A 15135-nucleotide genomic window follows, 5' to 3' on the forward strand; every position below is an offset into this window, starting at 1 on the left:
GATAATGGGACCTGAGGGCGTTTGGTCTATTCTCGTGAACACTTTTGTGGGAGGATCATGAGCCCCCTTTTCCTGATTGGAAATGGAAATAATAAAGAACCCATCGAATGCACAGTGAGGTAAAACACAGTTCTCTGGCTCCTGGGTGCTGAATTTCTTCCTAAGCCATCCATTTTACTGAGCCTCAGACTGGGTCCCTCAGTTACCCCATCACCTGTGGTGGCAGCAGAGGGACACCATAGAGGCTCAGCTCTGCTTCAGAGGTCCCTTCCTTACAGGCAGGCCTGACCCTGGAGCTGAAGACCACCCGAGTCGGATTCTGGAAGGGCAGTGGGAGTTGCTCATTGACGCCCATAGAACTTCAGTGTCTCTAGTTCTTTTCATTCAGGAAGAGCCCTGAGGAGAGCCCTTCCCCACTTGCTTCCACTCATCATCTTCTTCTCTCCATTCCTGGCTGGTTCCAGCTCCTTTGCCTGGCATTTAGTGTCCTCCTCTTTAGACACACTGCTTGATAAGATGAGTCACTCAAAACAGTCTTTATGTTCTCCTAATGTTCTTCAGGTCACAGGAACCTCCACATCTTTGTAGTAAAGAATTTAACCTTGCCCCAAGAGAGGTCTGGCCCTTGCCTTCAGCTTCTGGGAGGTAATCTCTAAGCCTTTGGAATGTCATGCCTGATTACAGTGTCTTTATTTGCCTGGGGGCTTTGGGCCAGCCAGATAGTAACACTGTGATTTTTGGATAGGGGCTTTGGGTCATGCAATATCAGCTTGATCTCCTGAGGGGCTGGAAACTGAAGTCAGCCACATGAGCAGTCAACCGTGTCTATGTGATAGGACCCCTACAAAGAGTGGACACCAAGGCTCGGGTGAGATTCCCTGGTTGGCAATATGATGGGCTTATTGTCACATAGTAATGCCTGGAGAATACTGCTGTCCTGACTCCACAGGGAGAAGACAACTGGAAACTCTATGTTTGGAATTCTCTTGGATCCTGCCCTATGTCTTTCCTCCCTTGGCTGACATTAATCTGGATCCTTTAAGTATAATAAAACATTACTTGAGTATAAAAGCTTTTTGTGAGTTCTGTGAAGCTTCCTAGCAAATTATTGAACATAAGGATAGTCTTGGGAACCTCCAATCTTGCCATCGGTGTTAGAGGTGAGGGTGGTCTTGCGGACTGTCCTCTGCTTCTGCAGTTGGCAGCCCCTGGAAAAGAAGAGTGTCTTATTGACTACTTCGCTGTGGCCAGGAAGGAAGCTGATTTTCTTTCCTGAGCTTCCGGGACTCTCTACTTTCTTATCTTCTTTCCCTCTAATTCTTGTAGCTCCTTTTCTTCTTAATTACTTCTCTGCCTTTTTCTCCCTCTTCCTACTGGATAGGAATCTTGGAGGACCTCCTTCTGAATGTTAGAGGGTCCCCTCTTCAGGATTTTCTGAAGAAGATGGCTCTACATTGTCTGAGGACCTAGGTCAAACAGGCTTCCGTGCAACAAGGGGAGGATGCACACCCCGGGAACCACTAACAGCAAAGCTCCTGCATCTGTCAAGAGCTTTATTAATTGCACATGTACGTGAGATCCAAGTAGCCCATCTGGCTGGCTGCCTTGAGCTAGGTCTGCCTGTTTGGGAGGCTGTAAGTACCTTTCTTCGCACTTTGGGTATCAGCATCTTTACTCCAAATGCTAGTGAGTTTCACTGACCTTTCTATAACAACACTGGTAAAGGTTCTATAACCCAAGATTTAAAAAACATAAGGGAGCGTTAATAAAGAAGTTATACACTATATCCTAAAATGAACATTATTCATAAATCAGGGAAATACATATTTAAATTTATATACATATATAATATTCATATATATCTGAAACTAGGGAACTAATGAGACTCTTAGGCACATAGTAATGGCTAACATTTCAGGAACGCCTACTCCATTTCATCTACTATTCTAGCTGCTTTGAATGGACTATGCTATTTAATCCTTAGAATAACCCTATGCGGTGGGTACTGTAATTAATTGACAGATGAGTAGGGTGAGGTTCAGAGACCTTGTCTGAGTTCACGCAACGGTGAGGGACTAGAGCCAAGATTTGAATGCAGGATCCCATTCCAGACCCTGTACCTTACTTTTAACCACCTGCTCCCTTCCTGCTAGGGGTACAGGTTCTGTTCTGTACTATTTGAATTCTCTTCTTTGATCATCTTGGTTCTTCCTTAAAGCAGGGCTCATGCAATTTTAATTGGAATCCTGATAAAATAGGGATTTTATTGCTTGGCTGATAAAACTACTGTAGAGTTTTTTTTTTTTTTTTTAGGTTCCTGATATGCAGTTGCTCAGCATTCTTACTGTTGGCACAGAGCACTCATCCAGCTGTTATTCCACACACAGTGTTGTGCAATTGGGCAGCAGGGATTTCTACTAAATCCCTCTTTCCTTTCCTTGATCTTTCCTGGGTTACATTGGCAAACAGCTCCTGCAAACTGCCTATACTGGACTGGTAGATCGGTGAAGGCTCAGTCCCTTCTAAATGCCATGCCCTGGTAGTCTGGTCTCTGGTTCAGACTTCTTCAAGTGCTGTAATCATTAACTCCTGCAAGAAGCTCACAAGACGGATTATCTATCAGAGCATCTGCTTCTGCTCAACTAGACACAGCGACTACTGAAGTCCTGAGATGGAGAGAAGTCAGGAAAGAGATGGCGGTGAGGGGGTGGCAGGATGGGAGCCAGGTGGTGGGGGGCTAAGGCTGAGGAGGGAGATTGGCCTGTGGAGTGCTGTGTCCCTGATTGCTGGCTGTGTAATTGGCTCTGGCATCTTCATGTCACCACAGGGGGTCTTGGTCTACATAGGCAGCCCTGGGGCCAGTCTTGTGGTCTGGGCAGTCTGTGGTGTCCTGGCCATGATGGGTGCCCTGTGCTATGCTGAGCTGGGTGCTCTGGTTCCCAAATCCGGGGGGGGAATATGCCTATATCCTGCACATCTTTGGCTCCTTGCCAGCCTTCCTGGTCATCTACACGTTTGTGCTGTTGGTCAGACCAGCTGCCATTGCTGCTGTCTCTCTGAGCTTTGCTGAGTATGCAGTCGCTCCCTTTTACCCTGGCTGCTCCTCGATGCCTCAGGCTGTGCTCAAGGGTGTGGCTACCATCCTGTTGCTGATGCTGGTCAACTGCTGGAGCTCGAGGCTGGCCACCATGCTGATGAATGTATGCACGGTCGCCGCAGTGTTCTCGTTGTTGGTCATCATGGGGGGTGGGGCTGTGGTGCTGGGCCAGGGCCATGGCTACATGGAAGCCTTTCTCTTTGCCTTCCACAATACCACGCAGCAGGCCGGGTGCATTGGCATGGCCTTCTACCAGGGCCTGTGGTCCTTTGATGGCTGGAATAATGTCAACTACGGGGTGGAGGAGCTCAAGAAACCAAAGGTGAGTTCATGATACTTCTTCAGGGTGTGAAGTCTCCAGACACTAGCAGTTTCAAGTATTGAGCTGACTAGGACCATGAGACATCGGCTGAAAATGGGGGCTCCCTTCTTGCAGTAATGAATGCCAGCCCACCGTCTACCTTCATTTGTTTATGGAATTATGTGAATAATAACTTCCCAAGTGAGCACGGAACTTTAGAGGGTCACACCCGAGGTCTCATTTGCCCTGTGAGGTAGGTACTCTGCCTCCATTTTTCACATGGGAAAACTGAGGTGTAGAAAAGGGGAAGTGATTCTGAGGGCATATGACTAGCAAGAGGCCATGCTTGATGACTCAGCTTGTTATCTATCTTGATAGTTGGAACATGTGGACTCTTGAGTTATCGTTACAACTCTTTGCACCAAATGTATTTGCTTAGGTTGCTGCTTTTCTCTTTCTTTTTCTTTCTTTCTTTCTTTCTTTCCTTCTTTCTTTCTTTCTTTCCTTCCTTCCTTCCTTCCTTCCTTCCTTCCTTCCTTCCTTCCTTCCTTCTTTCCTTCTTTCTTTCTTTCTTTCTTTCTTTCTTTCTTTCTTTCTTTCCTTCTTTCCTTCTTTCTTTCCTTCTTTCTTTCTTTCTTTCTTTCCTTCCTTCCTTCCTTCCTTCCTTCCTTCCTTCTTTCCTTCTTTCTTTCTTTCTTTCTTTCTTTCTTTCTTTCTTTCTTTCTTTCTTTCTTTCTTTCTTTCTTTCTTCCTTTCTTCCTTTCTTCCTTTCTTCCTTTCTTTCTTCTTCTTTCCTTTCTTTTTTTCCTGCAGGAGTCTTTAATTCTCAGAGGATGAGAACTGAGTCTTTTCCTCTACATCCTTGAGGCTGGCTCAAGGGCTTTTACATGTCTCAGCTCTCAATAAAGGCTCCCTGGAGGCGGCGGTGGGGGGGGGCTTGGGAGAATTTAGGAGGAGAAGAGGAGCTTGAAGACTGAAGTCCAAGAGCAGAGAGAAACTGGGGTGAGGGTCAGGAGTCCTGGGATCTAGCTTTTATTCTTGCATGTAAATCCTTGTGCTTCAGTTCTTGGCCTGTAAACAGGATCATCATAGCTGCCCCATCCACCTCACGGGGCTTTAAGGATCAAACGGCATAATCACTTGTGGATGGAGAATCAACAGCTGTAATTTCAGGTGAATGGTTAGTGTGCGCTCAGGTTGGCTCTGGGGTGCCGTGGGGGCTATAGGGAGTTCATGGGGAGTAGACTACTTTCTCTGGACCCAGGCCCTGAGCTCAGAGCTGGTCCAGGGAAAGGGCAAGGGGCCCAAAGATGCGTGAGACAAGCTCCCACGTCATAGAGCATGGATTAGCCAACTTTTTCTGTAAAGGATCAGAGAGTTAATATTTTAGGTTTTGCAGGCCATGAGGTCTCTGTCAAGATTACTCAACTCTGTTGTAGCATGAAAACAGCCATAGGTAAACAGATGAGTGTGGCTGGGGCCCCAGAAAAGTTTATTTACAAAAACAAGCAGCAGGCTGGATTTGGTCCATAGGCGGTAGCTTGCTGACCTCTGCTGTGTATAGAGCATTTTTGACAAATGTGGGTTTCAAAGCAAAAACAAAACCATGCCTATGAATGCTGGGCATTTGAAATGCTAGTTCTAACTCTGCCCTCTGAAGCACATGTTAAGTGTATCTTCGTGTCACACTTTTTTTCAAGAAACTGCAGAACCTATGCCAAACCTGGGGCAGCCTTACGCCCAGAGCCCTGGAATTTGAGCAAAGAGTTAAGGGGTTCGAGAATGAAACCAGGAAATCTCACCGTTCTTGTGGTGCACCTTGGGGCTTTGCTGTCATAGCTCATTGGCCGGCAGGTGGGCTGTCCAAGATGAGTCAAGTTCAAAAGCATATGAGCTCCCCTTCCCTGTGACTTGGCATGTGGCTGGGTCGTGCATGATGAGTGCTTGCCTGCTGAGAGCCCCCCATGGCAAGGCCCGCAGGAGGGGCAACCCAGGACTCTGCTCCACTAGCCCGTCTTTGCTACAAGTGATATCTTCTGGGCCCAGGTAGAACACACTTTCACCATTGGGAAGATGAGGAATTCAGTGCCATGCCTACGTGGCGGTTGGGGCAACTTCCTTCGCTTCCAGATCCCCTCCCAGATTTGAGAGCTGGAGGGGACATGGAAGGACCCATTTTATGTGAGAATCCATTGCCGTTCTCCCGGCTTCCCTTGCACATGTCTGTCACGTGACCTGCTAGGTCCGCTGACCAGCCATCCTGGTTGCCCGGGGCCGAAGAGTTCCCAGGGATGCTGGACTTTTGGACCTAAAAGCAGGAAAGTCTCAGGCAAACTGGGGTGAATTGGTCACCCTACCTGGCCTCTGCCCTTCGAGGACAGGACAGGATGGGACAGAGGCTTGGATATCAGAAAGTTTGCCTCCACTTTCTGCTGCAACTCAGAAAAAAGAGATCCCCAGGAGAGCAGTCAGGCAGTCCACCTATAAGCAGAGGGCTAGAGCTGAACCCTGAAGGGCTGATGAGATTTGTGGCAAAACAGCCACATAGAAGCAGTGTGAACACGAACCTGGAGACCCAAAAGAACAGGGCATGTTTGTGTCTCAAGGACATTTGAAGGGGGCGTGAGGATAGGCCCAGAGATCACTACTCTGTCCTCAGTGCCCCCATGCCCTTCCTCCCATGCTTCCCTCCAGAGTTTTCTGTGGGGAGATCTTAGCCCTGGGCAGAAAGCTCTGGAAATTGCTTTTTATATAACGTTGAAGAACAGAAGATACACTAACCAGGGGCAGATGCTTAAGTGGGGGAGGGTCCTCCCTAGCGGTGGGCAAGGAGGTCTGTGTGGGCCTGCGGTGTAGCCCTCCCGCGGACAGCACTGTGTCAAGTCTGGAGGAGACCTCCCTGCCTCTTGGTACAGCGTGACCTCTTCTTTCATGCTACATTGTGTCAGTAACAGCAATGCCGGGTTCTGGTGTCTCATTGGTACCGAGGGGAGAGGCTCTGGGCTCCTCAATGCTTGCTTGCTCCCCACAAGGTATGCCAAAGGACACCTAGAGAAAGCCCTCCATGAGGCTGGGGGTGTCGTAGCATGCTTTTCCTTCTTCGAAGTGTGCTCTTACTTTGGAGTCTAACGATATCTATCCAGGGTGCCCCACGCCTGGGGAATGGTGAGTAGAGTTCTGTGGGTCCTGAGGAGACCCCTTCCTTCCATTTGCTCCTGGCTCCAGAATGACGGCCAAGGCTGGGGCTGTGAAGTGGAAGGGAGTACATTCTGATTTACCCCGTTTTCATGGATTCCTCCATTTTTTTTTAAAGATTTTATTTATTTATTTGACAGAGAGAGAGACAGCGAGAGCAGGAACACAAGCAGGGGGAGCAGGAGAGGGAGAGCAGGCTTCCCGCTGAGCAGGGAGCCCGATGTGGGACTCGATCCCAGGACCCCGGCATCATGACCTGAGCCGAAGGCAGACGCTTAATGACTGAGCCACCCAGGCACCCTGGATTCCTCCTCCATTTTTATCGGATGCCTGCTCAGTACCTTTATTTTATTGTTTTTAAAGATTTATTTATTTATTTTGGAGAGAGAGCGAGAGCGAGCACAAGCAGGAGGGGCAGAGGGAGAGGGAGAGAGAATCTCAAGCAGACTCTGCACTGACGACCCTGAGATCATGACCTGAGCTGAAACCAAGAGTCGGAATCTTAACCAACTGAGCCCCTCAGCCCCTCAGTACCTTTACTGGGAGACCGTGGGTCAGAGAGGCACTCAGCTCCAATGGTCCAGGCTGCTCCGAGTGCCCACAGCCCCTCTGTCCAGGCCCTTCTTTCCCTTCCTCTTTGCTGACCCTCACACCTTGCAGAGAGGCAGAGCAGTGGGGAGTCCCACTTTACAGACCTCCAATTTCCAGTTGAGGAGACTGAGGGGCAGAGTGGAACCCCCGGGAGTAATGGCCCTCAGTCTGAGCCTGAGTCCTCGAGACTCAGAAACAAGGCAGGGTTGGCATGGTGGTCGTGGACTATTCCAGCTGGAATGATCAATGAACAGCCAAGAACGAAGATATTTAACTTTCTTGTCCCTTCTCTGCGCCTCTGCTCTCACGGTTGCCCTTGCTGGGAATGCCTCCCATCCCCACCTGCCTGAATCTCTCCCATTCTTCAAGGAGAGCCCAGCATAAGGCCCTGCTCATTCTGGAAGTTTTGGTGATAGCTCCTCTCCCCTCCCCACTCCTGTCACCCCCTCGGTACCTCCCCTGCTGACTGGTTAGTGCCCCTCAGGGCCTCCCAGCACACCTGCTCTTTGTGTGTCCACGCCGTGGGGCTGTGAGCACATGGAGGAGGGGCACACCACCTGAGTGGTCCCCTGGCATGTTCCCTGTGGCCAGGATAGGCTCAGCACTGCACAGATGAGCTTGTTCTGGGGGCTTGAGAAGGACTTCACCCGCTAACATGTGGCCTCTTCTTCCTGACCCCTGCAGCAAAACCTGGTGTGGGCGCTGATGATCGCCATCCCTCTGGTCACCAGCCTCTACCTCCGGGTCAACATCAGTTACCTGCTAGTGTTGTCACCCAATGAGATCCTTTCCTCTGATGCTATGGCTGTGAGCTGGGGGTGAGTGAGTCAAGTGACGTGTTCCTTGGCCACCGGGCAGACAATCCAGGGTGGGGAAGGATCGTGCCCCACGTGTATTTCAACTTGCCTCTAGACGTTTTGCTTGCTCTGTTTCCTGGTGGTTGGCCTCCAGTTTGCTGCTGGAGTTCCTTCCCTTGATTCCTGTGTTGTCCTAGGAACCAGGTGCTGGGAGCCTGGGCCTGGCTGGTACCCTTGGCTGTCACACTCTCGACATTTGGCTCTGTCAATGGGACGTTCTTCGGCGGAAGCCGTGTGTGCTATGTGGCTGCAAGAGAGGGCCACATGGTGAGAGATGGGGTCCAGGCTGGGCAAGGTCGGGGGGTCTGCAGGAGGGCATTGGAAGGACTGCAGAGGTTAAGCTTTCTCCTGCTTGAGCTTAGCTCTGAGCCCAAGCCGGGCCTGCCGCCTACAAGACAGAGCCCTGTTCTTTCTAAGAGTGGGCTTAAAGCATCCCACACCTCTCCATTTAAACCTCAGTCCTTTGACTTCCAGGTTTTGGGAGATCACCGTACTGGGTCACACTGTGGAGCTTGTAGGGGATGGGGATGTTTGTGCAGTCCAGGGGTGTGGGGGCAGCGGGCGAAGCCAAAGGAGCAGAGCCAATGCGTATGCTCAGGGCCCTCCCCCCAGGGACTCTCTCCCTCTGGTAGTTTTTGCAGCAATGGTGCTGAATAACACAGCTCCCAGATCTTAGGGTCTTACAACAGCAAACATTTCATGTTCGTCAGTCCCTGGGTCTACCGTAGCTCTGCTTCAGGCTGGGGTTTGGGTTCAGATTTCCTCTTTCAGGACTGTGAGTCTGTTCTTGTCTCAGGGACCCAAGCCAAAGCATGTTTTTGCCTAGAGCAGGTGGCAGGGGTTCAAGAGAGCAAGCCAAACCACACAAGCGTATTTTGAGCTTCTGCTGTATTACTCGTGTTCACTGGCAAGCCCAGCATCAGTGGATGGGGAACTAGACAGTATTTCTCCCATAGAGGTGAGAGAGGGAGACTGATTATTTGCTGAGTAATAATACAGTCTACCACGATATTTGCTGAGTAATAATACAGTCTACCACGATAACCCACACTCCCACTCCATGCTCTGTCCATAACTGTCCTACCCTCTCCTCCCTGCTCCTCTGTCTTCCCACCCTTGGTCCCTCTTCCTGTGTTGGGGATGAGCAATACAAAGTTGAACGATCTGGCCAGGCACCTGCTTCAGCTCTCTACACTCTAGCCCACATCCTAAGCTATCTGGGTCTTGGCTGGCCTGGAGGGATAGCCTCCCCGTGCTGACTGCACATTGGGCCTGGTTTCACCCCACGTGAGCCACAGAGACCTACATCTGGAAGTGCTGGAGACTGGGGGCTCTTAGGTTGGGCCCACCTGAGTCCAGAGTGAGTTCGGCAGGGGAAGAGGACTGAGAGCTTCCCAGGGCAGAAACCTGCTGTGGCTCCCTCAGGGGGCTGCCTGGCGACACCCGACTTTGCTCCCAGCCCCAACTTCTGTCCATGGTTGATGTGCATCGCCTCACACCAACTGCGGCCCTGACATTTACCACCGCAGGGGCTCTGGTCCTGGTCCTCCCAGGAAACTGCAGCACCATCGTGAACTTCTTGAGGCAAGTGAGACTGTCTTCCCATTTTGGGTATCTCAAGGCGCCTTTGTGTGCACACTTACATGCACTCATACGTGTGCACACTCACGCACATGCGTGTGTATCTATATGCATATGTGCATGCATGCTTCTGGAACCCTGAGCTCAGGGCTCCCGCACGCGCACACACATTTCAGCCATTCCCTCCCAATTATATTTCCAAAGTTAAATGTGTCTCCCTCCTCCCTTGCCCTGTTTCCCAAAATTCAATGAGGGAGATGTTTCACCAAGAGGCAGACAAACGAAAGGCTTGTATTGTCTTTGTCATTTTTTATTCTTCCTTGTTCCTTTTTTCTGTCACCGAGATCAGGCTTTACTCCCCACTGCTTGTAGTTCTTGGCTGTGGTGTGATTTTCCCTTTGTCATCTGATCTGCGCTCAGGACTCTGACCCAGCATATCTCCAGTGAACTCAAGGCAGACCCGCAACCAAGCTGGGCAGGTATAATCAGTGATTGGATCAAAGTGGGGAGATGTTCTGACCCCCTTTATTACCTTCCCTGGGGCAGAAATGACCGGCTGTTGTGCTATCCCACCATAATTTTTTTTTTTAAGATTTTATTTGTTTATTTGACAGAGAGACACAGCGAAGAGAGGGAACACAAGCAGGGGGGGAGTGGGAGAGGGAGAAGAGGGAGGAGCAGGGTTCCCGCCAAGCAGGGAGCCCGACGTGGGGCTCGACTCCAGGACCCCGGGATCATGACCTGAGCCGAAGGCAGACGCTTAACGACTGAGCCACCCAGGCGCCCCATAGCCAGCCATAATTTTATGACCTCATCTGAAGCAGGGTCAGTGGGTGTGTCCTCACACAGGCGAGCAAACGCAGGGTCTGGGTGTAACAGGGATTTCTCAGAGTAATTTTTTACGTATCGTGTGCTCTCTTCCTTGTTGTCATAAGTATAATTAATCTTCTGGAACAGGATATACAGTGCTTGATGTGACTTTCTTCAGAACATTAAGTAACAGACCTGGTTTTTTCTTTTTATCTTCTTCCCATGAGAAAAGATAAAATCTTTATACGGTGAGAATAAAATCAAGCTCATGGTGAACCCAGGTTTTCTTTAGACTGAGATTTGGGGGAAATGACTGAGAATGTTCCGGCACAGAGTTGAGAGTGTTAGGATGATCCATCCCAATGAGGACACGCTGTCTCCCCATCTTGACAGCTTCAAGAGACGGCCTGGTCTGGATCCTGTCGCCAAGGTCAGATGAGGTTTTCATCAGACCTACGTCAGCCACTCAACTACCCACAGTGGGGAAGGCAGAGGCCAGGGCCTTGTCTGGGTGCTCAACAGCCTACCCTGTCACCAGTTCTAAGGTAGGAGGATCCGCTAGGAGTGTGCTGGTCCCTGAGGAGAGCACAGACTTCCTTGAAATTCCACCAAACTTTTTTTTTTTGGACACACGGGTGTTCCTCCCTCCCTTTGCAAACTGTCCTCGTCTGTCCAGCCAGGGGCAGTCAAAGAAGGCCCGACCCGAAGCCAGGTGGGGGCCTGGGCTTGTATATGTGTCACTTTGTGATTGAAGATGAAAGAGGCAGGAATACCCTCCAGTGCATTCTTGTCCTTGGTGCCCTAGCCTTGCCTTCTTTCCTTAGCCTGCTTGGACCAGGGGCCTGGGGGTGGCTGAAAGGCCCCTGATGAGCTTGCACTTCTGTCCCCGGTTTGCACCTACTAGGCCAGCCCCTCGTGCAGGCCCACGCAGGGCAGGGCCTCGTAGTGAGTGGCTTCTGTTTGCCTTTCAGCTTTCTTGGCTGGATCACCTATGGAACCACCGTTGGCTGTCTCCTGTACTTGCGGATAAAGAAGAGGAATCTTCCTCGACCTTACAAGGTAGACTTTGGAATAAACACTGGGCTTTTTTCAACCCTAGACTGTTGCATGAGGCAGTCCACAGACTCATCTGGGGGCTAGAGAAGGAATGTGAGAGGTGGCCACTGTCACATTTGGTAGAAAATTTCTGTATTTCCTGGGGGGCGGGGAGGGAGCGCTGGATCACAGGGCATTGATTCTGCTTGCTGGGGACTCATCTCTCCTGGAGCACTCTGAGGGAGAACAACAGGAGACACACGCCGAGAGGAGGCTCACACACAGCAGGACTCACAAAGCATAGAGAAGATCAAGCTGGGTCCCAAAGCCCCGGCTCCTTGGATGGCCCCCTGTAACCTGGCAGGTGGCTTCTGTGGCTGGGCAAGGCATGTGGCAGGGACTGCAGATGGAGAGCTGGTGGCAGGTGGACACAGGCAGGCAGGCAGGAGGGACAGGGCCCAGGGGCCATACACCACGTCCCGTGCCTCTCCATCCCCCAGGTCTCTGTGTCCATGGCAGGTCCCCACCCTCATCCCTGTCATCATGCTCCTTGCTTCTCTGTACCTGGTGCTGGCACCCGTCATCGACCACCCCCAGGTTGAGTTCCTGTACATCTTCCTGTTCCTGTTCAGTGGCATCCCGGTCTATCTCCTGCTTGTCTACTTCCAGTGCCAGCCCGAGTGGTTGCAGATGGCCACCCTGTATCTCCAGCTGCTCCTGGAAGTTGCTCCAACCATGAGAAATGTTGACTAAAGGACTGGACAGGTGTGCACTGCCCTCCTCGTTGCAGACACCTTTATCCCCACACCAGTGGTCTTGCCAACTTTTCTGCAGGTTGGCTATGCATAATTCCAATAAGTGACTGGAATGCTAAATCCAGCTATTGTGAAGGTCTGGGGGGCGTCCAACCAGGACAGCAGCTCCGTTTCTCTAAGAACTGCACCTCCAATGCAGGTGGATCTCACAGCCGCCTTGGTATTACATGGCTGCCTCTCTGGGGATAGCCACTTGATATTCCAGGCGGGCAGCAATGAAATACGTTCCCTTCTTTGGGGATTTTGGAGTTAGAATTCTGATGATTGCCTGATCTGAGGAGCAATAAATTCTGGGATCTATGTGGGACCATCTTCCATTATGTGGGCAGAGTAGAGAAAGCCCCTGTAGAGAGAGGAATGAACACACACAGTGAAATGGTGTTGAGAAATTATATGGTCCTCAAGAACTGGGGGAATGACCTGAGCAGGCTGCAGTCTTGACCCCTGGCTGTTTTTCACTTCTGGTCTCCGTCCTTCCATGGCCCAACTGCCATCTGACTCTCTTTCCTGTTTTTTTGTTGTCTAGGACAACGTGATACCTTATAATAAATTTCCAATTTTGGCTCAGGTGAGTTTGAGTGAGTTCTTCTTTCTTGCAAATGGAAAACCTCTGGGTCTGACAAAACTTCTTCAGGAAGACATGAGACTTTAGTTCCTATTTAAAGCCTCCAAATGGCTTGAACACAGAAAGAAGCAAGAGAAAGATCCCTGGGAGGGAGGGATTTTTATTGGCTTTGGGTGAAAGGGAGGACAGTCACATTTCTAGAAGAAAGGATGAAAAGTTAGAACAGACCTCAGAAGGCTAATGTGGTTGTAGGACTAAAGAGAGGCAAGGGGGCAGAAATATCTGGCTGCCCAGGTGCAAATGTGGGACAGGAAGGATGACAACAGGGCCTGGAAAGCCTGGGGTGCGGCTTCTGAGTCCATCAGGGAGTGCACTCAGAAAAGGAGGGGCAGGGATACTGCCAGCACCTCTTCTCCTGCAGCTGCACCGAGACTCCTGTGTATGGCTTTTTTTTTTTTTTAACTTACTTTTGAGAGAGAGAGAATGACAGAGAGAGAGAATGAGAGGGGGGAGGGTCAGAGGGAGAATCAGACTCCCCGCTGAGCAGGGAGCCTGATGCGAGACTCGATCCCGAGACTCCAGGATCATGACCTGAGCCGAAGGCAGTCGCTTAACCGACTGAGCCACCCAGGCGCCCTGTATGGCTTTCCTTTTATCGCCTAGATATGGAAAAGGCTCCCGCAAGCTCTTTCTGTTAAGTTTTCTTCTCCCATCAACCAATTCTCCATTTTTCCAACACCAGCTGGGTGTCCAGTGATTCCGTTCAATTCTAACACTGTCTGAGTTAATGCAGACCCCCAAAGCTAAAGAGCTTAGGCACCAGGGGCAGACAGCAGTCTCAACTCTTGGGTCCCCCAATCACCCATGCTTCTGCCCTACTTGGTTAAGCCCCTCCCTTCATGGTCAGTCACTTGCTAGAATGACTCAGGACTCTGGAAAACACTTTATTTACTATTATCAGTTAATTACAAAGGATTCAACTCAGGAGGAGCCCAGTGGAAGAGATGCATAGGGCAGGCACAGGGGCAGGGGTGCAGAACTTCCATGCTATGCTTTCTTTGGATACATCACCCTCCGGGCACCTTGATATGTTCACCAACCTGGAAACTCCCTGAAATCTGTCTTTTAGAGGTTTTTATGGAAGTTCCATTTATGTAGGTGGATCAGTCATTGGCCAGTGGTGATTGAATTCAATCTCCAGCCCCTTGGCCTTCCTCAGAGGTCAGGGCTGGGGTGGGGCTGAAAGTTCCAACCTGCTCATCTGTCTTGGACTTTCTGGAAACCAGGCCCCATCCAGAAGCTATGGGACGAGTGTTGGGGGGTGAAGACCAGCCGTCAGTCATTTCATTAGCATATAAAAGACACATCACTCCAGGGATTCCAATACTTTGGGAGCTGTGGGCAAGGAACTGGGGAAAAAAAGACCTAATATTTATTTTTTGTTATACCATCCTTCTGAACTGTGAGCTTTTTAAAAAAATTTTATTATGTTATGTTAGTCACCATACAATATATCATTAGTTTTTGATGCGGTGATCCACGATCCATTGTTTTCGTACAACACCCAGTGCTCCATGCAATACGTGCCCTCTTTAATACACATCAGCGGGCCAACCCATCCCCCCACCTCCCTCCCCTCTAAAACTCTGTCTGTTTCTCAGAGTCCACAGTCTCCCATGGTTCATCTCTCCCTCCGATTTCCCTCCCTTCATCCCTCCCTTCCTTCTCCTAATGTCCTCCATGCTTTTTATGTTCCACAAATAAGTGAAACCATATGATAATTGACTTTCTCTGCTTGATTTATTTCACTTAGCATAATCTCCTCCAGTCCCATCCATGTTGATGTAAAAGTTGGGTATTCATCCTTTCTGATGGCTGAGTAATATTCCATTGTATATATGGACCACATCTTTTTTAAAATAATTTTTTATTGTTATGTTAATCACCATACATTACATCATTAGTTTTTGATGGACCACAGCTTCTTTATCCATTCATCTGTTGAAGGGCATCTCGGCTCTTTCCACAGTTTGGTTATTGCGGACATTGCTGCTATGAACATTGGGGTGCATATGGCCCTTCTTTTCACTACATCTGTGTCTTTGGGGTAAATACCCAGTAGTGCAATTGCTGGGTCATAGGGTAGTTCTATTTTTAATTTTTTGAGGAACCTCCACACTGTTTTCCAAAGTGGCTGTACCAACTTGCATTCCAACCAACAGTGTAAGAGGATTCCCCTTTCTCCACAACCTCTCCAACATTTGCTGTTTCTTTCCCTGTCCATTTTT

General features: G+C 49.8%; 1 protein-coding gene across 1 annotated transcript; it reads left to right on the top strand.

Annotated features, from left to right (window-relative positions):
• The first annotated feature begins 2671 nt into the window (after window positions 1–2671).
• On the top strand, window positions 2672–12220 carry LOC114205793 (b(0,+)-type amino acid transporter 1-like). The gene is given in 7 exon segments (XM_028099335.2): window positions 2672–2947; window positions 2949–3419; window positions 7869–8002; window positions 8179–8308; window positions 9501–9625; window positions 11404–11491; window positions 11987–12220. Coding segments are annotated over 7 exon segments (1458 nt in total).
• Window positions 12221–15135: the final 2915 nt, after the last annotated feature.

Source organism: Eumetopias jubatus, unplaced genomic scaffold (genome assembly GCF_037043125.1).
Source record: "Eumetopias jubatus isolate StellerSeaLion01/CBP00866 unplaced genomic scaffold, mEumJub1_p1.0 scaffold_9, whole genome shotgun sequence".
NCBI classification, from domain to species: Eukaryota; Metazoa; Chordata; class Mammalia; order Carnivora; family Otariidae; genus Eumetopias; species Eumetopias jubatus.